Source organism: Mastigoproctus giganteus, chromosome 2 (genome assembly GCF_048544385.1).
Source record: "Mastigoproctus giganteus isolate SK-2022 chromosome 2, ASM4854438v1, whole genome shotgun sequence".
Taxonomy (NCBI): domain Eukaryota; kingdom Metazoa; phylum Arthropoda; class Arachnida; order Uropygi; family Thelyphonidae; genus Mastigoproctus; species Mastigoproctus giganteus.
In genome coordinates this window covers 187,309,751-187,331,894 of record NC_143576.1, presented here as the reverse complement: position 1 = coordinate 187,331,894, position 22,144 = coordinate 187,309,751, and the positions used below count along the sequence as shown (strand labels likewise).

Genomic DNA, 22,144 nt, shown 5'->3' with positions numbered 1-22,144 from the left:
CTACTGGGATTGATGGCTAGCAGGAAGCGAGATTGGTGAAGGGAACTAAAGGGTGGTCTTACTAAGAGAGGCTTTAATTGTGCAGATTGCAGAGTCTGGATACTAGGTGATTGCCAGTGATCTGATTGAGGTGTTTATCCCTTTGAATGTTCAAGCTCCATGCTAGTGGCATTCTTTCTCTTGCTCAGATCAATTCAAATACAGGAAGGATGGTTTCAAGATAGATGTTTGGAGGTTTGCCTTCAGCTAGAGAGCAGTTGAGTGTTGTAACTACTTTCCATCTAGAATTGTGGAAGTGGATAGTTTGAATTAATTCTGGGAAGTAATGGGGGAAATTATGGGAGATGGATGGGCCGATGATGCTTTATGAGCTTGTTTTCGTGATCGTATGCCACTAATGCTAATACCCTACTACTATTACTACTACTACTACTAATAATAATAATAATGAGAGTAAAGTGAAACTATGGGTAGCTAGGTTTCATTCTAACTGTTATTTCTTTAAAGGGTGAGGTTTTGTTTTGATGTCTTACATTCCTTTTACTTTTATTAGAGGGTGTTCCACTGATACCATCATCTGAAGAAGACACTGAATGCCCATCTAACAGGAATGATTGGCATGATTTAGGAGGAAGTTACTGCTATTTCTTTGAAACTAAGAGTCAAGGCTATTTTAATACCGCCAACGGAAAGTGTTTAAGTAGAGGTAAGTCAAATATTTCTCTGTTAAAATTGATGAGGATGACACATTTTATACACCATTATTAAGGGCAACATTTTGTGTACAGAATGCTCCTGTTAATAATTCCGTTAATTTACGATAGCATTTTTACCAACTTTGAGGTTTTGACTTTAAGTATTTCAGTGATATTTTGTACGAAATAATCTTATGTGGATCTCTCAGAGAAAGAATCCAACTTGTAAATTGTCTCAAAGTTTTACCCTCGCGCTTCACACAATAGTTACAATCCACTGTTCTTTCACGTTTTGTGTAAAAGCAATGGGTTCAAATCCGTACGTTGTGACAGGAGGAATTGTTATCGATCGACTTTTTCCCGAACGTGGCCGAGTTATTCTGTATCAGATATGAGCTGCATTAGTTCTCCCAGAAACTTCAATTTTTCGTTGAAATAACAGTCAAGCCGATCGCAGAAAACACCCACAACTCACTGACACCTCATAACCTTGGTTGCTTTATCGTTAGAACACAGCATTGATTCACAAAGACGATAAATAATACCACATCATTAGAATACCTTCTCGTCATTGAAAGTGACCACCCCCCTAAAAAGAGTGATCCTTTTGAGTTCGAAATACACCAATGATTTAAAACATTATGTACACCCTTTTCTCCATGAGTAGACGTATCCCACAGCATCTAGGAGTGAGTCGCCGACCGACGTAGCATATATAATAATGACAAGGGTAGTGCTTATCAGTTCGGCAGTAAAAAGCCGAATGGGGAAATACCTGATGAAACTTAAACGGGGACTGATTTTTAGCAGTGGAAAGGCGGGGAACAGCATTTCAGCGCTTGCATTGACAATTGTTTGAGAGCCGCCGTACTGAAGGTGTAACGCGAATGGTCCAAAGAGGGACAAACATCCAACGTGGCAGGTTTGGGAAGATCACCACGTTGACAATCGAGATGAACGGAGGCTGGCACGTGCTGTCTTGAATAACAGATAGCTCATGATTCCTGAATTGACATCAGACTAGAACTAGGGCGGACAGAGAAACTTTTCCAAGCAAACCATCCATATAACGCTATTGCTAATAGGCCTACGTGGTAGGGAACCTGTTCATGTGCTCATATTGGCCGACCCTCATCGACACCTACTTCCAGTGGTGTCCAGGAGCATCGTTCCTGGACACTGGACGACAAACAGACTCGCATGGTCTAAAGAACCAGGGATCGAATAATCCTTGAATCGAATACGTACTCGTCCATAATACGCTATACGCACATGAAGGAGAGGTGCGTATTCGACAGCGAGTAGATGAACAGCTGCAACCAGACTGCATGGGTGGGCAAAAACAGGCTGGTTGCGGTGGCATCATGGGCATCAGTGGGTTCCATCAACCCCATTGAACACATCCTCTCCGTCAACTTTATTCTTTAAAACCTCTGTAAACGCGGTCGTTCAAATTATCTCATTACCAAAATCTGCAGACGTCAAGTCCCGTAAACGTGGTGGCCAAGCACTGAGGAAATACCCTGGTTGAAATATTCTCGTTCAAGAATATTTCACACCGCAGAATAGAAACGGGTAGAGCGATAGCTGGCCACGTTCCATCATGCATGAAGGTATGTACACGAGGTCATGCATGAAGGTATGTACCTCTTGTACACGAGATATACCGTAATCTCTTCTTTTGATATCAAAAGAACAATACTAATAATCAAAACATACAATTTTGTATCAATAAATAGAGTCTAAACTTTGCAGATAATTTCAAGTATTTTAATGAACGCTTGTTTTGAATATGGAGGTTGTGCTACACGTTTGAAAGCTTTGAAACAGTGAAAAGCCATAATAACTATGATTATTATGGTTTTTTTTTTTTTTTTTTTTTGTTTTTACATTGATCAATGCTTTTAAGGATTTCTTTGTCTAAAATGTTTTACAGAAGGAACACTCGTCAGCATTCACTCTGATCAAGAGTTGAAAGCGCTGGGAATGTTTCTGAAGAGTTCGCGAAACGCAGTCTGGATCGGATTGACAAGGAAACATGATGGTTAGTATGTTCTATTGCATGTTTAAACTAATATTTAAGCAGATATGTTTTCATTAGTACGTTCATCGAAGGAAAATTTAACGTATTAAAAACAAAATTTACTCTTCAAATATTATTCTTTAATGAAAATTGAACAGTAGTTGGTTCCATCCCTGAGGTTTATATTCTCTATCCAACTAGCTAGAAGGCGTAAATTGCAATTGGACAAGGTAGTACAGTATACAACAATATAAATATTCGTATTTTTTCAGATAAATTCCAGAATGCCACTGGGATAAATTGAATCATCAGGCGCGTGTGAAAAATGCTGCCCAAGAAACAGAGCTGCACTAGTAGCTGCTCTGAAGGCCGAATGGCAGAAAATATCGGAGGACATTGCAAAAAATTGGTTGAGAATTGAGAAGAGTTCCGAAAGAGTGCTGGACAATTATAAACTGATGCATTTGATTTCATTAATGGGAGGGTTCATGAAATTTGTGATTCTGGTTATGTTACAAGGAACATCTCCACATGAATGGTATTTTTAATCAAAGACATCATGGTTTGGTGAAGGAGAGGTTTAACTAAACCGATTTGTTTAGTCATTATGACAAAGTCATTAAACATCTGGAAGAAAGAAACAACGTTTCATTGTAAAGCTTTTGATATGGTTCCACGTGAAAAGCTACTGCATAAAATTGAAGTAAAACCGGTAGGAGTCTTCGTTCTCAGAGAACAATGACGCTGTCCCTGCTGTTTCTAATCTCTCTTAATGAAAAGCAAGTAAGGGAACGCTTTCAAAGTTTGCTAATTATTTGAAGGTAGAAAAGAGTGGTTAACTGCCGTATTTTCTCTTCGAAATGATTATATCGGGTTGCAGAATTGATTTCAAAAATGGCAACTCAAATTTCATACTTCTGAATATTCACTTGGGAAAGAAAAATTCAGGAATTTGTAAGCTTGGGGAGAGATTTCGAATTAAAAATTGCTTCAAATTAAAACGTTATGATACAATAAGATATGAAATTTACCAGGGGGTACAAGTAGGGGATCATCATCATCATCAGCCATTTTCAATCCACTGCAGGATGAAGGCCTCTCCAGCAACTTTCCAGTTCTTTCTGTTTTGAGCACTGGCCATCCATTTACTACTCAAAAACTCATGAATTTCATCTATCCATCTCCGCCTTTGTCTTCCAGGTTTTCTTCTAGCTCATCTTGGGTACCATTCTGTTATTTTCTTAGTCCATCTGTCATCATGTCTTCTAGCTATGTGTCCTGCCCAAGACCATTTTAGTTCTTTAGTTTTGATAAGAATGTCCTTTACTTGAGTTTGCTGCCTAATCCACGTGTTTCTCTTCTTATCTAACAGTCTGATTCCCAATATAATTCGTTCCATTCTTCGCTGTGTAGTTCTTAGCTTCTCTTCCATTCTTTTGGTGAGTGCCCAAGTTTCACTTCCATAAGTCATGGTGGGGAGTATACATTGATTCATTATTTTACGTTTCAGACAAACTGGGATATTGCTCTTCAGTATGTGACTATATTTCCTGAATGCTATCCATCCAAAATTTATTCTTCTCTTGACTTCCAGCCATTTATCATTATTACAGCTAATAACTTGTCCCAGATAAGTATATGACTCCACCTTTTCAATTACTGCTCCTTCAATCATTATTTCCCTTTCCGTGGCATACTTGTTCATCATTACTTTTGTTTTAGCCATATTCATCTTTAGTCCAAAATCCTTACTAACTGTGCATAACTGATTAAGATTTTCCTCTAATTCTTTGGGATCGTGGCTTATGACCACAATGTCATCTGCAAATCGTAAATGGTTTAGGTACTCTCCGTTCACATTGACTCCTTTCTGCGACCAGTCTAATCTTCTGAAAGCTTCCTCAAGGGCAGCAGTAAACAGCTTCGGAGATATTGTGTCTCCTTGTCGAACTCCTTTCTCGATTTTAAATTTGCTACTGTCTTTGTCTAGTCTAATAAAGGTTGTAGCACTCTCATATATTTTCTTCAAAATCATAATATATGGAGTATCTATGCCTTGTCTTTCCAGTGCCCGAAACATTGCCTTATGCTGTATGGAGTCAAATGCCTTTTCATAATCCACAAATGCCAGGCATAATGGTGTTTTATATTCATTTGCTTTCTCCATTAGCTGTGATATTACGTGAAGGTGATCCATAGTTGAGAATCCTGTCCAAAAGCCAGCTTGCTCTTTCGGTTGATTCTCATCAAGTATTCTTTCTAATCTGTTAGTAATGACCCTTGTGAACAACTTGTAGATATGGGATAATAAGCTAATTGGTCTATAATTTCCAATTTCTGATTTATCTCCTTTCTTATGCAGCAAAACTATGATTGCATTATTCCACTGCTTAGGCATCACACCTTTTCTAATGCACTTTGTGAAGAGCCTTGCCAGTTTTTGTGTTATGTCTCTTCCTCCCAATTTTAACAACTCTACAGTAACTTCAACTTCCCCCGGAGCTTTCCGATTCTTCATTTTCTTCAATGCATGTTCTACCTCATCAGGAAGAATATCGGGTATGTCGTATGTGTTGCTACTTTGCAATCCATCTTCCCCACTGCTGGTATCATTCCCTCGCTCCTTGTATAATTCTCTATAGTAGTCTTCTGCTATTTGAATTATGCCTTCTCTGCTGTTTATAAGTACACCATCGCTATTCTTCAGTTTCAGTATCATTTGTCTTTCTGTATTACTGCTCATGGCTGCTGATTTAAATCCTTTGTTTTCCCTTAATGCTTGTTCTACTTTTCTTGTGTTAAATCTTCTTATGTCCTCTCTGAGTCTCTTTCTAATGGCTTTGCATAACTCAGTATACTCAATTTTCTCCCTGGCAGTGTTTTTCTTGCTCTTCATTTGTCGTCTTTGGTTCATCATGACAAGTGTTTCTTGACTAATTTTTTCTTCTTTGGATTTCTGTTTCCCTATAGGTTTCTTGGGCTTTATCACTTTCAGAAAGTTGTAATATTCCTCGTCGATATCTTGGTCTTGAGCAGTCTGCAGAAGCTCAAACTTGTTCTTCAGTTCCAGTACATACTGCTTTTTCTCCTACTCTGTTATTTCAAAGACCTTTGTATTATTTACTCGAGTCAGTTTTTTCCTTTCCTTTCCTACATCTATATCAAGTGTACATCTTACCATTCTGTGATCACTTCCAACATTTACCTTATTCAGGACGGTAACATCATTCACAATATATCTTCTGTTAGTGAGGATGAAGTCGATTTCATTAGTTGTTAATCCATTTGGACTCTTCCATGTCCACTTTCTGTTCACCCTTTTCTTGAAAAAAGTGTTCATTACTGACATTCCTTGAGATTCTGCAAATTCCACAAGTCTTTCACCTCTTTTATTTCTTTCACCAATTCCAAAATTTCCTATAGTTCCTCTTTCTGCGCTGTTTTGCCTTTTTCCAACCTTAGCATTGAAGTCCCCCATAATAATAGTGTAGTGGGTTTTCTGTTCATCTAGAAGACTCTCAATTTCAGTGTACATTTCTTCAACCTCTTCATCATCATGGCTCGATGTTGGTGCATAAATCATTATAATCTTTAGCTTGTACCTCTTAGAAATCTTGAGTATTAGTCTTGACACCCTTGGTGATGTACTTTTGAATTCCAAAATGTTGTTTTTAAAATCTTTATGGACCAGAAAGCCAACTCATGCTGTTATGTCTACGATGTACTGGAATTTTTCAACTTGGGATAAAAGTGTTATTGGCGTTAAATGACGATACACGACGACAGCCAGACTGCATTTCGAATTTAATTTCAGGTCTGGAGGCTACACCTAAAAAAAGACAGAGCTTTCTACGGAGAGATCAAACAATTGTACTTATACCAGGTTGCTGAGGAGCATCAACCGATGTGTATATAAAGAATACCTAAGAGGGAGCCTGTTGCAAAGCTTGGAATCTATCCATCCCAAGGAGTACTTCATTGAGAAGTATAAGACCCCGAAGGAGGTTGAGTGAAATAAACGAGGAAGGTACGTATTCTCACCGATAGAAAAGGCAAGAAATAAAGGGAAAAAATATAAAATCATTGAAAGTAACAGAAGACTGTATGTCGTGCTAGTTCCTTGGCAGAGTTCTGTACAGAATTGAAATAAATAATCTGTTAATGTATTCGAAGTGGAGAGTTTGTTAAAATTCAAAGCGAAATTGGATAATCACCTTTCTTGGTGACGTGGCAAATATATTCGAGCTAATTTTTTTTTTTTTGGAAGATAAAAAGTCCATGTCATCGGATCATTAACCATTGTAATACGAATATTATTGAATTTCGCAAAGAAATTAAATGAAACGTAATTTCAAGGGTTTCAAGAGTGGTAGGAGGAGAGGTCATTGTCAGAGAAAAGTTAATTCCGATATGTGTATCTCTGTGGTATGGGAAGTCAACAAAATTCTAATATCTAAGGAGACTCTCCTGTTCGTGGAGAGCTTCACTTCTGGGCCCTTTGTAATCAACTGGACCTGGCGTTTTCCCGTGCGGAGAATGGGACGACGTGAAATAGTAAAATGTTTCCAGCAACCCTATTCACCCAGTGATGAATCAAACATTCGATACTACGATGTTTTAGATGCCCTTGGTATTGTCAACATTCATTGTATTCAGCAGGAAGAGAGGAGGAGATAACAGTTTCAAGTGAAGTAGTTCTAGATATGCACTTCAAAACTTTACATTTCATGAACGCAAATCTTAGCTGATACCGTATCCACTACTCCATTCTAATATAAAAGGAAGTACCAAGGACTTACTTAATTGCCCCAACTAGACAGACCCCAGTCTGCAGGCGACAAGGTTCATTCAAGATGAACTGTCTTCCTCCTTGGATTTGCTATAGTTACCTTCTGCGATGGTTTCGGATTAAACCATACATCAATCCTTTTCCTGATGATTACCCTGTCTCCTTGACGTTCTTTTCCCTTTTTTGTGTATATTAGTTATCTTAATTTACTCTTCTTGTTTTATATTTATGCATTATTATGTTATATGCTCTTATGTTTGTAAATTCATACAAAGTCTCATATTTTATTATTGCTTTAACTGACTATCTTTTGAGTTTATCTCATGATTGTAATTAATAATTGACCCGCAACTGATGGAATCCCTACCAGCTCCTTGCTTTCCAGGGCTGACAAGATGATCTCAAATTTATTAAATAAATTAATAAATAAAAGTTTTCCTGCTTAGTGCCTATTTAATGATAAAACTCAAATTGAGAACGCCACTGCTCTCTTCTTTTCGTGCATGAATATTGGTCGAGAGAGGAGCAGAATCATCTGTGCAGTCACAAAATAAGTCCGTGATTGCGTGATCTAATAATCCTCAAAAATGCAGTTAAATCAATAAATTTCTACTGATATTTGGCATAACTGTGCACCTGATGGTAATCCAAAGGAGATTACCAAGTTTCGTGCATTTAAATGTGAGAACGAGGCTGCACCACTTAAAATTGTATCTAAATTTTAATATGATTTTGTTAAAATTTAAATGTCCATCATATATTACGACTTTCATTATTATTATTAAGAATCAAACTTTTAATATTAAACGAACAACATGCACTATGTTATAAAAGAACATCAAGAGTACTTTCTTTAACAAGTTAAGTTGTTGGAAGTCGACTCTACATCAGCTGAGATGCACTTCCGCTGAACTGATATAGAGAAAGAGAGAAAGACAGCAGAAAGACTTGACGTCACTAGTAATTAGAGAGTCATAAGTTGATCCCTCATGATGATTACTGCATCTCTTTATTCTCCAGATTGTAAATAGCTTAAAAATTTCACATTGAATGTTTTAGATGAAACCACCGCGTTAATTTAGTATTGGTAACTATACTTCATGTTATGTTTTATGTTTCTCCAAGAGCATTTCTCTTAATTACAGGAGGATTTGCTTGGCATGACAATAGTCCTGTTGATTTCACCAACTGGGATGTGGCAGAACCCAACGACGTCAATGAGGGTTGCGTTGAGATGTTTCCGAATACTTTACATTGGAATGATGTTCCCTGTTCAATTTCGAGGGGTTACATCTGCATGATTAAGAAAGGCAAGTTCATTTCAGACATTATTAATTTGCTTCTTTACTCTATTAATGTTTGGTTTTTATACACAGAGTTAGCTTTGCATTAGCAAACGTATGGACTAGTCTGTAACATAGATAAGGGTCTAAGTCGGGAACGGCTGATATAAGTGTGTAGTTCGCATTCATGGCAATCAGTTTTATAGTGTCTGCGAGACAAAATAGAGCCTTCGTGGGTTTACAGTTAATATAATGATCGTCCAACCAACATGCCCATAGAAAAGATCTCAGCTTGAATCCCGTTGATGACGACAGTCATTTTTATGTGCCTTTTTCAGAACATGCCTCAGTTAGTCGGTCTAGGTTGAGAGTATGGTTTTTTCTCTCCCGGAAACTCGGATTTTTCGTCCAGAAAACTACAGTTCAACAGAAAACAAGTAATTTATAGACACATTACATACGGCGCAATATGTCCTATGTTGCTAATGTCCCTAAATCCTTATAAAAAAACATCAACGAAGAATGGGTCGCCGTCGAGACCGTTCCGATTTCGAACGTGGATGATTATGGAAGAAGATTATGTAGGTGCCAGTATCTCGAAAAAGCCAAGATAATTATTATAGTTATTACAGTTATAATAGAGCCGTCAATATTAAACTCCGTTCCAAGCTCATCTCCATTCAACGGATTATGCTGTTGGCCATGCTCCGGACCTGCAGGACAGTGTCCTCTACTGGTCCTTGCTGGAGTCTTACCATTAGACCTGCATGTAATCTTCAAAGGACTATGCTATCGTCTAAAGCAGGGAGTTCCCGGCGAGATTCTCGGCATCTCATGCAACTTAACTGCTAACATCAAAGACGAGAAACGGAGAATCTGGAATGAACTTATCAGCGTGTGGCAATCACGATGGGATTCCAGTACTACTGGTCAAGTCACCCGCTCTTTTGTTCCTGCAGTTACCTTCCCTCTCGACAAGAACGTCCGCCAATGGTTTCTCCCAGCCTAACAACATCGTATATACTTACTGGGCACGGCTCCATCAACTCCAAACTATTTCAATTTGGCTTGTCTGACACCAATCTCTGCTTGTGTGGTGCTGAGGAAACCTTAACGCACATTCTGTATCGCTGCAGCCTGTACCACGATGAGATCTACACTACAAGCTGCTGTCAGCAACTTCTCTGAAGGAAATGAAGTGGCGCTGACTGAAAATTCTCAATCGTTCTCAGCTCTACAACAATTCTGTCCTGCTGTTTTCACCAAAAGAGAGCAACTCTTCTCAAGTCTATCAACGTATCAACAACAAGGAACTAACTCAACACCTGCAATGTCTATCGATATCTCTTAAAACTGTGGATACAGGATTAGCTAGCGCCCACTGGTTTAGCACTATCTCCATTGGGTGCAGTTTTCGTTCTTCCTAGGACAGGAAAAGACTGCTGTCTTGTAGTTCTTGTGCCACAATTTATACTTCTGATTAGTTGCATGATGTGATTTGCTGTGTGGGCATGTTACATGTTCATTTCACTTATGACATTGTAATTAACATGACTCTGACTATGTATGTCATTGTATATAATATGTACATAGCGGATCTGCCAGTTTCTGGCTAGGGGCCGCTTGTTTTTTGTTTGTTAATAAAGATTATCCATTGTGGCTGATCAGGTAACAGGCAACTCATTCACCATCTTTAAGGCAGTATTATATACCAACTAAATATCACCCCCTGGCGAGTTCGCATAGCATCGAGCAACATCCTTTTAATTTCTAAAATGCTTACCGAGTACTTAATGTTCCAAGTCTTGAAGAATTCATATCTATTCCACGTGCCGGAGGCAGTCGTGACAACCCCCACTTATCATTACGTTCTGTACTATACAACCTCTCCTACCTGGAGAATTTTTTCCCAAGGAATACAGTAAATCTATTGAATTCACTGAAACAGATCCTGCGAAATACGTAAAAACATTTTTTTAAGGATTTTAAAATTCGTGAACAAATTCTAAGAGCATAGTTTTCAAATGAATTTTTTTTAGTTCATCCTGTTTTGAATATATTGATTAGCGTATAAATACAAAATTGTTTATTCATCCGCATTTTCTAGTTCCTTCAAACAAGTCGTCCACAATTTCATCAGCTGAACGTGTACAGAAAGATAAAGTTTCCCAGTCTGTGCTCCATGGTAAGTACAATATTAAGAATCTTTATTAGAAATCTTTTTACGTCATTGACGAAACTAGATAATGTAAACTGCTAATTTTCGCTGAAGGGAACGTAGTAAATCGGATGTATCCTTCGGATATGGAAAATAATGCGTATGAAATGGCATCGTTATGCATTATTGAATCAGCAGCCATCGTGAATATTGGAAAGAGAACTTTGAATCTACGTTTCAAGTGTTGCCGATGTCTAGCCGATTTCAAGGGGAAGAAGCAGGTTGTCATAGTGAGTTGTTTCGGGGTTTTTAATCCACAGAACGTAGCAAATCCTAGAATAAATACACTTGTACAGACATACACAATGGTGCAACAACAACCACTACTTTGCATTATCCCATTGGTCTGATAGAGAACACTGTGAAAATCAGTCAAGAAAATAACATTTTTAGAAGATTCGGAGACAAATAAAGATGCCTCCTCCTTTAAAAATAACCAAATCAAAAGCAAAACCAAACCAAAAACCAAATCGAATTAACTCGCATTTCTCAAAGAACGAAATGTCTGTATTGTATCAGAATGGTGGAAATGGATCTAAATGAGCCCTTTTAATAAATCGATTATCTGTTAAATAGGTAAAGCATACACAGTTCAATATCTAATGCTTTGAAACTCGATGTTCAAAGCTCAATTACATTACATCGAGCTCAATTACTCGATGTTCAGTATTACATGATTACAACTGGATATTGATTTAAAGTACGAATGATGATTCATATGTTTAATTAGCATACAGTCAGATATATTAGTTCAATAGCAAAACTCGGTTTAGCAACAGGTGGTACAGAAACTGAAAATACTGGAAAATAAAAAATAATAATAAATAAGAAGAAATGGTCCTAAAATTATATCATAGCCATTTTTGCTTTAGCCTATTGCATCAGTTTAAATCTTGTTTTATAAAAATAAGTAAAGCTAGTGCGAAAATGAAACCTTTAATTATTATTTTTTGGTTACATAATTCGCAAAAGATTAGTAGTTCGAGTTATCTCAACCAAATCGGCGTGTGACAGGACATGTGTATAGCTGCGCCTAGTGAATACCCACTTCAAAATCTCTGGTACCCTTCCCTAACTGATAGAATCTTTGATTAACTCCAGGTACCCAAAGGAATTCCACATTGCGCAGTGCTATCTTCCATCCCTCTTCACAGAAATATTAGAATCGATCTCGAGAGCGAATCCTAGCCTCAATAATACGACCTGGTTATGGTTTTTCGAATGTACTGGTCTCCATCTGTCTGGTACTGTGATTTGGAAATCCTATGTTTTCTTATAAAGTTTTCAACTCTGAGCCATCTATTTATTCAAGAACTTTTAGAAAACAATGTGTGATTTGTATCGATGAGCAGTTCTGATGAAGCCTGGAAAGCACTGCGAAGAGTACTTTCCAGGAGAATAGTTTTGGATATGGTCAGAACAAAACGATAAAGTCTCATTGTGCCAATATTCGAGGCTCGTGTGCTTATTTGTTTGGTTTTCATAGCAGATGACAATCATGTGCTTCTTTTTGTGGGATTTTTGGAGAAAGCTAGTAGTTGCTTATCACGAACGCCAACAACTTTTTCCGAATTGATGACATGGTTGCAAGGGTTTTAGCTTTGGTGCTCAAATTTCATGTCAACCCTAGATGTTGCTTGACTTACCTGACTTGTGAACCACTAATGCCGAACCTAATATCACTTTCTTTACCAGATTTCCAAAAGATATGGCCGCTGACTTTTCAGAGCTAATGGCCAAACCTCTTGTTGAGAAAACAGTTTTGCACCTCTTTAATTACGGAATTTGCTTCGTGAGTAGCGCTACAGCGTCGTTGGGACTATTGATGTTAAGACTGATGCCGAGGTTATCAGGCTGTTTCACAACCTGATAAACTCTGCATCATGGTTTTGAATAAATAGGATTTTTTGTCTAAAAAGTCAAGAGAACTGTATTTAAAATTCCCTAATAGTGAAATAAAATTGGCAGATTAAAATTATTGTTAATTCAGTGTCAAATTCCTGTATGAAATCTAGAATGAAACATCTAGTTGAGGCTTGCTGTTTTTTGCCAACTGATTTTGAACATTCAAGAATCAAGGTTTGTGTCGAACTGTTAAGTAGATTTTAGTGTACTATTAACATTAAAGTAATGCACTTCCACCTATTATCAGCAGTTTCAGTGAGCGATAAGAAAGGCAGAACCGATACCCAGTTGCAAAATTGGGAAGTTTGACTCGAAGAGGGTACCAAGTATCGAACTGCTCTTTTGAGAAAGAGGCATTGTACAAAATATAAACATTTTCTTCAGGAAAGAAGATGTGTTTACCGATGAAAATCGGGTGGCGTTCTTGCAAAGGTTTTCGTTTCCATCAGCAGAAAAGTTCTCATTTTTTATATCTCTAATGTGAACAGATAGTCTTATAATTCTTATTTAAAACAGTGTATGCTTTTTAGTGTTTAACAACCTTTAGTGTTTCTTTATTGTTTAACAATATTTATTTATATCTTAATAAAGATTTCAGCTAAAGTACTGTATTTTCCCTGTGTGTTTTTTTACAGGACACAATATTTCAGCAGGTACCGCTATAGGAATTGCAGTTGCCTTAGTGGCAGTCGTAGCTGTTATTATAGGAATAGCGAATATATTCACATGAAAAAGAAAGAAAGATGTACAGCATTCTCCTCTTTTAAATTGCCCTGAAGAAGATCAAGGTGATCGCAACAAAGCGTCGTTTATCCGAAAAGACAGTGGTCATGTCCGACTTAATTAAGTTGCTATAAAGTTTTTTGGCGTTTCTACTCGACAGATGAAAAAAGATTTGAAAAGGAAATCGCATGATGGTATCGCTGCTGTTTGTATATCTTGGAATGTGAGAAACTGTACAGAAATAGATATTAAAAGATCATTTTTAAACTCGCTTAATTGTTTTGTTCATGAAACACAGACTACGTGTGAGACTGCGTGTTCCAATACCGAAACGTCGATTTTTTTAAAACTTTTTTTCTTTGTTTGGTTGTTGTCTTCAAAGTGCCAAATGTCCAGTCCAGTGTTAACATACTCCTTCGAGATCACACAATATGCTAACACTAATCTGGAGGAGATGATGAGAAAGAAAAGGATAATGATGGCCAAGGGCCGCCAACACCACCCGAAGTCCGCTAGGGCTTGACGGATCTCGTCGAGCAATAGAAGTAAGCGATTGAGAACCTAAGGGATTAGTGCCAGAAAAACACAGAGCTACCGTACCAGGCCATAAGTATGACAGACAAGCGGCAAGCAGACAACTTAACCTAAACCAGGAGATCCTCCCGACCAGACTGAAGAAATGAAATAGAAAGATGGGCAAAGAAGACACTCCATGGCAGAACTACGTTGATCTCCATCAACACCACATAGACAAAATAGCTTCCAATGCATTGCTCGTCATCCAAGACCAGGTAATTGACACCTAGAAAATACATCGCCAAGCAACCCTGAGTGACAGACGACAGGTGTCGACGATGCCATCTGGCCTCAGAAACGATACAACACATCATCGCAGGATGCAGGGTGATCATTCAGGCGGAGTGCACTCACAGACCCGACAAAGTCGGCAGGATAATATCTCAGAATCTAGCGAGGAAATACTGGTTGATCAAAGAAAGTGTATCGGATTAAAAGTACGTACTCCAGGCTGTAGAAGAAACCCCAACAGACAAGCTGTACTCATACTGCGTCATTTCAACGGACAAGAAGATCCCGCACAACCGACCGGATACAACACTCGTTGACACGAAGTAAATGGCTACCTATCTGATCGACAAAGTGATACCAAACACCGGCAATCTCCAAAAAACTTATAAGGAAGTACACAGGCCTAAGACAGGAGGTCAAATAGATGTGGCATATGGAACAAGTAATGACCATCCCGGTTACCGTGTTAATCACCGGCATGGTGTTAAATACCCTACACAAGAGCCTATGAGCAATAGGCATCCCAGAGAACACCTACAAGGAACTACAGAAAGTCGCAATCCTGAACACCTGTAGAACAGTCAGAGAATCTCTCGACCAACAATATATAAAAACTACCCTGTAATTTTGGTATTAATATCAGAAAAGGGTGGAAACTGCTCCCCCTGATAGGGAGTATATAATATGACAAGAATAATAGAACTGTTTATATTTCCTACTATTATTACTTGCAATATACATCAAAAACAAAACACCAAATTCCTTCAAGGCAGTAGAGGAGGGAATTATTCTCTAGTGCTTTCTAGTATTCAAGATGTCATTTAAGGATTTGATTTTCATTGATCCATTGATTTTCATCGACGATTTGAACAATAATTAACAACGGGAAGGCATTTTCATCGATACTTCATATTGATGAAAACAGGCTTCACACAGCAGCGATTAGAAATCGATCCCGTTAGCATCAAATACCACAATGCATCTCTTATTAACAAGATTCCTGGCAGCATCATTGAAATTAAAATCACTAACTTTCTGTGTGCAAAAACACATAAACGTCTCGTGTTCAAAACAAATATAGTTCATGGGAAGTTTACCATGAAACTTCCCATAAACTTCTCACGAACTCCCTATGAAAATTCGGTTTTTACATGCTCAAAATGCATAGCCTTCTGCCGAAAACACATCTGTACACATTAAAGCATGCTCCAAATGCATCCAAAAGATTGTCTCTCTCTCTCTCTCTCTCTCTCCACCCCCCCTCCCGTACCCACACACACACACACACACACACACACACACACACACACACACACATTTACATGCGAATAAGCAGACAAACATATATTCGCAAGCAATGCAATATCTAGAAATAAGCCACCTCCTTTTGTTCGACCAACATTCATCCTTTGCATTTGCTGCAAATTCCAAATATTAGCAATCAAACACCAGAACAACACAAATATTAGGAGGAGACTTGTTTCATAAAACTTCCAGGTTTCAAAGCCACGAGGACACAAGAAATCACTACAGCCTTCCTGATTCTATTCAGAAGAGGAGAAAAAAAACAGAACAATAAAAAACGAGTTGTATATAAATCGCCATCAGAACACACGCAATTTGCAAACAATATACAGGAAGCAATGTGGCCTCAGTCGCTGATGCTCCTAAAACCCTACAACAATAACAACGTACGTTTTTCGATTTATTACATTTTTAATAACATATTCAATATTCGAAATTTCGAAATGTTTTCAATATGTGCTGCCATCTATTGTCCGGGTTGATAACTAACATTGGAGTTATTTTAATAGATAGCAGCAGGAAGATGGCTTTGTGGTTTTGAAAATCGGTAGCGAACAGACTTTTCAGCCATTATTTGTTTGTTTGTTTGTTTTCTGGCATTCAGATTCAGCAGTTGAGGACATTGAACGAAGTAGTACATAAATTGGTATAGCAAATATTATTGCTTCAAAATACTGCGTCATTATTACAAAACTTCAGAATTTTATGAACACTTTCATGAAAACTGACCTCATTTGGAAAACTCACTCAGGATGACGGGATCATGCGAATTTATTCTTTGTTTTCACCATTTAGCAACATTTGAGTACGGGCAGTAATAAAATATTTTCAAACTGCGATTAATTATAGCATGCTCCAGAAACGCGGTGAGATAACATCTGTTGTATAATGAACTTTGTGTACATCTTGCTTGAAAAAGATCCATAAAACTTCCTGGGATCACTGATGGGACTCGAACTCAGGTCTTATTCCACCCGGCGTGGGGAGGACGGCGATTAAACGCACTATTTTGACCCATATCATCAGATAAACGCGGATCTACATCACCTTACTCCCTGTTTCCCAGGTTGGGACATTGCTAACCGAGTCCCTGGAATGGGTAGGATCCGTAGCTTAAATCCACACCAACGCCCAGCACCCCTGCTATGTGGCTTGGGGAACCCTTATGGCGCCTGGTCCCTGAACCCTATATACTATGTACTTATCCTTTTCCCCCTAACTAGCAGTTTCCGTGAACCCTTGTGCAGTGTTCTCAATGTTTTCATTGCTGCGGGGCACTTTTAAATACGCTAAAATTTTGCGCCACTGCAATCACTGCTATACTTGTATATTCAACAACGGGAAGTTATTTCTGTTGAGTATATTTAATAATACACTTATTATTTGTTTAAAATTCTTTTAATGTCTCTTTTTTGAACATATATGAAATTTAAAAGAAAATATATAAAAAATTAACGTAATGACATAAAAAGAAACAAAAGTACAATTAATTTTTATTATAAAACTTTAATGAATTTGAAGCGTGCTACATTTAAAATAAATTCAGAAAAAAAATTTAAATTGGAAGTGTATAATATATATTTAGAATATATTTATAACAAGATTAATTTTCTTTTAATATTAGCCCTCCCTCGTGGATAGTACAATTGGTCTAAACACCGTCCACCCCACACCGGGTGGAAAAGACCTTCGAAACCCGTCAATGCACGAGGAATTTTTGTGGGTATTTTCACATCGCGGCTGAGTTAGTCGGTCTGAGGAGCGGGTAGGTTTTTCGTCCAGCAAACAGCAAAATTGGCCACAGAACCACGAATTTACAGACATATTATATAAGGCGCAATATGGACTAAGTTGTTGATGCGCCACAAGCCCACAATAACCAATCAAACTTCATCTAATCAAAAAGGAGGTCATCTCGCTTTCTTCATACTTTTAACACTGCATTTATATTATCTACATTTATATTATCTGGCCTTACAGATAGATTCACCCACAAATGAATAACTAGTTCGTTAAATATTCGTTTACTAAGAGTAAACTAATAAGAGCATATTAAGAGCATAGTTTAATATGCTCGTAGGCGTTTGAGGAGACAATAATCCGATTGTAAATGCAAGATGTCGCGATCGACGAGTTGCAAGGCTTCCAGTGCAAAATGATTATAAGACGCCATAAAAGCAATCGGTCTGTACGTTACATTTCAACAGCACCGAAGATCGATAGGTCAACGATTTGTGATGTAATCTGAAATCGGAAACGGATTGGTGCTGAAACCATCACGAAACCCATCCAGATAACTATCAGAGCTGATGGAACTTGACAGGTGAGCCTGCAAAGAATCGTCCGCTAAAAACGCAAGCGCGGACGTTGTCACAGCACACACACACATATAATCAGTGAGAAGATTGGGACACATATCAGCACCAATGCGGTGTCAGGATGCTGCATGGTATGGGTCACCATGGTTGTGCAGCCGTCCACATGCCACTGATCACCCCACCTAATACTAGACGCCGTCTAGGTTGGTGTAAGGTCTGCCATTCTTGGACTGTAGACCAATGGAAAGCTGTGCTTTGGAGTGACAACTCAAGGTACTTGGTCTATCGGTCTAATGATCGTGCCTTGATGTGGTGAATGGCCAAAAGGAAGCTACCACTCGAACAGAGTCGTCAAGACAATGAAGTTTTGAGGAGGCCGCGTGATGATCTGGGGGCCGCGTGATGATTTTCATCGTTTAGCCGGGGACTATGGGTCGTTTTATACAAAATCATGAATGCTGAAGTCTATCTAGATGTCCTGGACAATAATGCATTACCTATGCTGCAACAGCACGTCGGGGAAGGTTCATGCCTGTCAGCATATCCGTTATTATTGTTATTGTTATTATTATTATTATTATTATAGCAGGCGAACACCCTTAATATGGAAGAAGTGCTGAGAAAGCTATCCAGTAAAATCCATTTGCTGGATTTACTAAAAGACATAGTACCAATAAAGAAGCAAATGGAAGACCTGAAGACAGAAGTAGAAGATATAAAGAAATCGATCTCATTTGTCTCAGATTCTTTTGACAGAATACAAAAAAGCATAAGCAAACTACAGGACGCCAACACAGCAATCGGTAAAAGAATTGCGGAGCTGGAAGCCTCATTCAAGCAAAATGAGGAAAATTCCAACTTGCTTAACATAAGGATAGACTCGATAGAGCAGCAGTTGTTAGCGAATAACGTAGAAATTGTAGGATTAACTGGATTAACAGGCCAAGATCTAGAGCTTGTTATACAGCAGCTAGGACTTGCATTGAAACTACAGAACAACAAAGAAATAGAACACTATTACATACCAAACAGTAAGAAAACAAAAGACAAGCCAACACTAATTGTGAAGTTTTCAAACCATGTGGCAAAGGAAAAATGGATGAAAAGGCAAAGGAGATCCAACTAACAGCAAAGGACATATATCAGAACAATAGCAATAGCCTAATCTACATAAATGACCACTTAACAGCCCACCTCAAGCAATTGTTTTGGGAAACAAAACAACTAACAAGAACTCACAGTTACAAATTTTTATGGCTAAAGCATGGCAAAATTTATGCAGTAGTAGTAGTAGTAGTAGTGGCACGTGATGCAAGAAAGCAAGTGTAGGAGTTTATGCAGCATCAGCCAAAAAAAAAAAAAAAAAAATCACACCATTCCCTCCAAATGCCTGTCCAGTTCCTCCTTAAATTTATTTAACCTATCAACTTCCACAACGACAGATGGAAGTTTGTTCCAGCAATTAACCACCCGCTGGCTAAAGGCAAATTTCCGCACATCCATTCTACATCTGTCCTTTCTTAATTTGAACTTATGTCCCCGTAGGTTCGTAATCTGAACAAGTGGAAGGATCCCATCAGAATTCAGCGTGCTCAACCCATTCAAGGCCTTATAGACCTCAATCAGATCACCGCGCAGGTGCCTAGTCTCCAGCTACTGCAATTTGCAGAACTTAAGCCTCTCTTGGTAAGAGGATCCCTTCATTCCCCTCACCAATCGTGTTGCTCTTCTCTGTACACGCTCAAGCAAATCTACATCCTTCCTAAAATGAGGCCTCCAGACCTGTACGCAGTACTCAAGGCGTGGCCTGACCATTGCCTTATACAGAGGGACAATCACCTCCTTTTCCCTGCTAGCAAAATTCCTATATATCATTGACAAAACCCCATGACCTGCCCTAGCAGCCTGTCTGCATTGCTCAGAAAACTTCATATCTGATTGCACAATTACTCCCAGATCTTTTTCATTTTCTACCACCTTAAGTGTAGTACCAAACAGTTGGTACGTTTCTCTGGGGTTACTTCTACCCATATGCAGTACTTTGCATTTGTCAAGGTTAAACTTCAGTTGCCACTTCTTAGCCCATCTGCCTAAATTATCTAGATCCTGTTGCAGTAGGACACTGCCATGACTGTCATTAACAACCCTGCCAACCTTTGTGTCATCTGCAAACTTCGACATTAAGCCTGATATACCTTCATCAATATCATTGATAAATACACAAAACAACAGTGGACCCAACACCGAACCCTGTGGGACTCCACTAATAACGTTAGTCCACGAAGAGCAGCACCCATTGATTACCACCCTCTGTCTTCTCCCACTTAACCATCCTTTTATCCATTGTAGCAACTTACCCTTAATACCATTCTGCTCCAATTTGTACAGTAGTCTTCCATGCGCAACAGTGTCAAAAGCTTTCCTGAAATCCAAGTATATGATATCAAAATTATTTTTTGCATCCAGTTCCTTTGTGACCACATCATAATAACCAATTAAATTTGTCAGACAAGTCTTTCCCTTAACAAACCCATGCTGTGTCTGAATTATTGCTGCAGTCTTGTCTAGCTGATCCTGCAATGCATCTTTAACCAGTGACTCCATTATTTTACCCGGAACAGAAGTTAAACTAACTGGTCTGTAATTGCCCGTGTCACCCTTCGATCCACCTTTGTGAATTGGGGATACATTTGCACATCTCCAGTCAGTGGGAACCTCCCCTGAGTTCAAGGATGCTCTCATAATTATTGCTAAGGGTTTGCTTAGTTGCTTTGCCGCCTCCTTTAAAATAACTGGATAGATCCCATCCACCCCAGGTGCCTTTCTTATGTTTAACTTCAACAATTTCTCCTCCACTTTGCTCTCAGTTATTACAAAATCATTAAGCACACTGCTACAATTTGATAACCTTCTTCCATTTTCAAACTGTAATAATTCCTCACGTGTGAATGTAGATGCAAAATACTCATTCAGTTTGTTTGCTATCTGAGCAGGATCATCAACAGTCGAACCATCGATGTCAAGTGGACCAATCATATTCATCCCCTTCCTTTTAGAGTTTATATAAGTAAAGAAATCCTTGCTGTTTTTCTTAGCATCTTTTGCCAAAGATTTCTCGTAATCCGCCTTCGCCTGCCGAACCTCCTTTGTGACCTGATTACAGACTAGCTTATATCTGCCACAGGCTTCTGCGTCGCCTGATAATTTATATGCATCCCATGCATTTTTCTTCTCTGTTACGAGTCTCATTAGTTCATTAGATAACCATTTAGGCCTAAACCTTGAACAATATTTCTTAATCGGTATGAAAAGTCTAGTAGCTTCCACGATTAATTCCTTGAATGCTTCCCACTTAGAATTTACTGTTTGTAACATCGTCAGTTGATCCCACTGTACAGAATTTAAAAACTGTCTGAGACCACTGTACTCCCCTTGACGGAAGCAAAAACCCTTTCCTTTACCCCTGACGGTAGTTACCTCTTTGAGTAAATCCCACATCAGCACACTGTGATCACTGCCACCTAGTGGTTCCTTTATCTGCAAATTCTTAATACACGAATGATCACTGCTGATAACCAGATCAACAGTGTTACTTTCTCTGGTTGCCTCTCGAACATGCTGCTGCAGAAAACAATCATCCAATAAATCCACAAAAGTCTGACTAGTGTGTGAGTGACCAACCCACAAGTTCCAGTCAATATCTGGGAAGTTAAAATTCCCCATTATAAGACATTCTGATTTACTGGCCCACTCTATTTCTCTGTACAATTGTTCATTGTACTCATTCAAGTCATTAGGCCTATAACACACTCCTGCTGTTATTTTTGCTTTCGCAGTGCTTATGTCACACCAAACTGACTCAACAGTGCACTGTTCATCTATATCAACTGGATGCACTTCCTTTGATTTTATGTTTTTCTTAATTAACAGCATAACACCCCCTCCCTTTCTGTCCTGTCTATCCTTTCTGTACACATTGTACTCCCCAAATTCCAGTTCTGCATTCCTTATATCTTTGTGACACCACGTCTCTGCTATCCCAACAATATCCGCCTTTGATGTCTTGACCAACACTTCA

At 38.5% G+C, this 22,144-nt stretch overlaps 1 protein-coding gene across 2 annotated transcripts in view; it reads left to right on the top strand.

Annotated features, from left to right (window-relative positions):
• Positions 1 to 13,830, top strand: part of LOC150089845 (macrophage mannose receptor 1-like) — a 63,051-nt gene extending 49,221 nt beyond the window's left edge. For both annotated transcript variants that reach the window (XM_090389674.1, XM_090389673.1), the window contains 5 exons: positions 554 to 706; positions 2,632 to 2,739; positions 8,653 to 8,817; positions 10,898 to 10,975; positions 13,549 to 13,830. In XM_090389674.1, the coding sequence (XP_090245800.1) occupies positions 554 to 706; positions 2,632 to 2,739; positions 8,653 to 8,817; positions 10,898 to 10,975; positions 13,549 to 13,643 (599 nt within the window). In that variant the 3' untranslated portion in view covers positions 13,644 to 13,830. The remainder of the gene's footprint in view (positions 1 to 553; positions 707 to 2,631; positions 2,740 to 8,652; positions 8,818 to 10,897; positions 10,976 to 13,548) is intronic.
• The last annotated feature ends 8,314 nt before the right edge of the window (positions 13,831 to 22,144 follow it).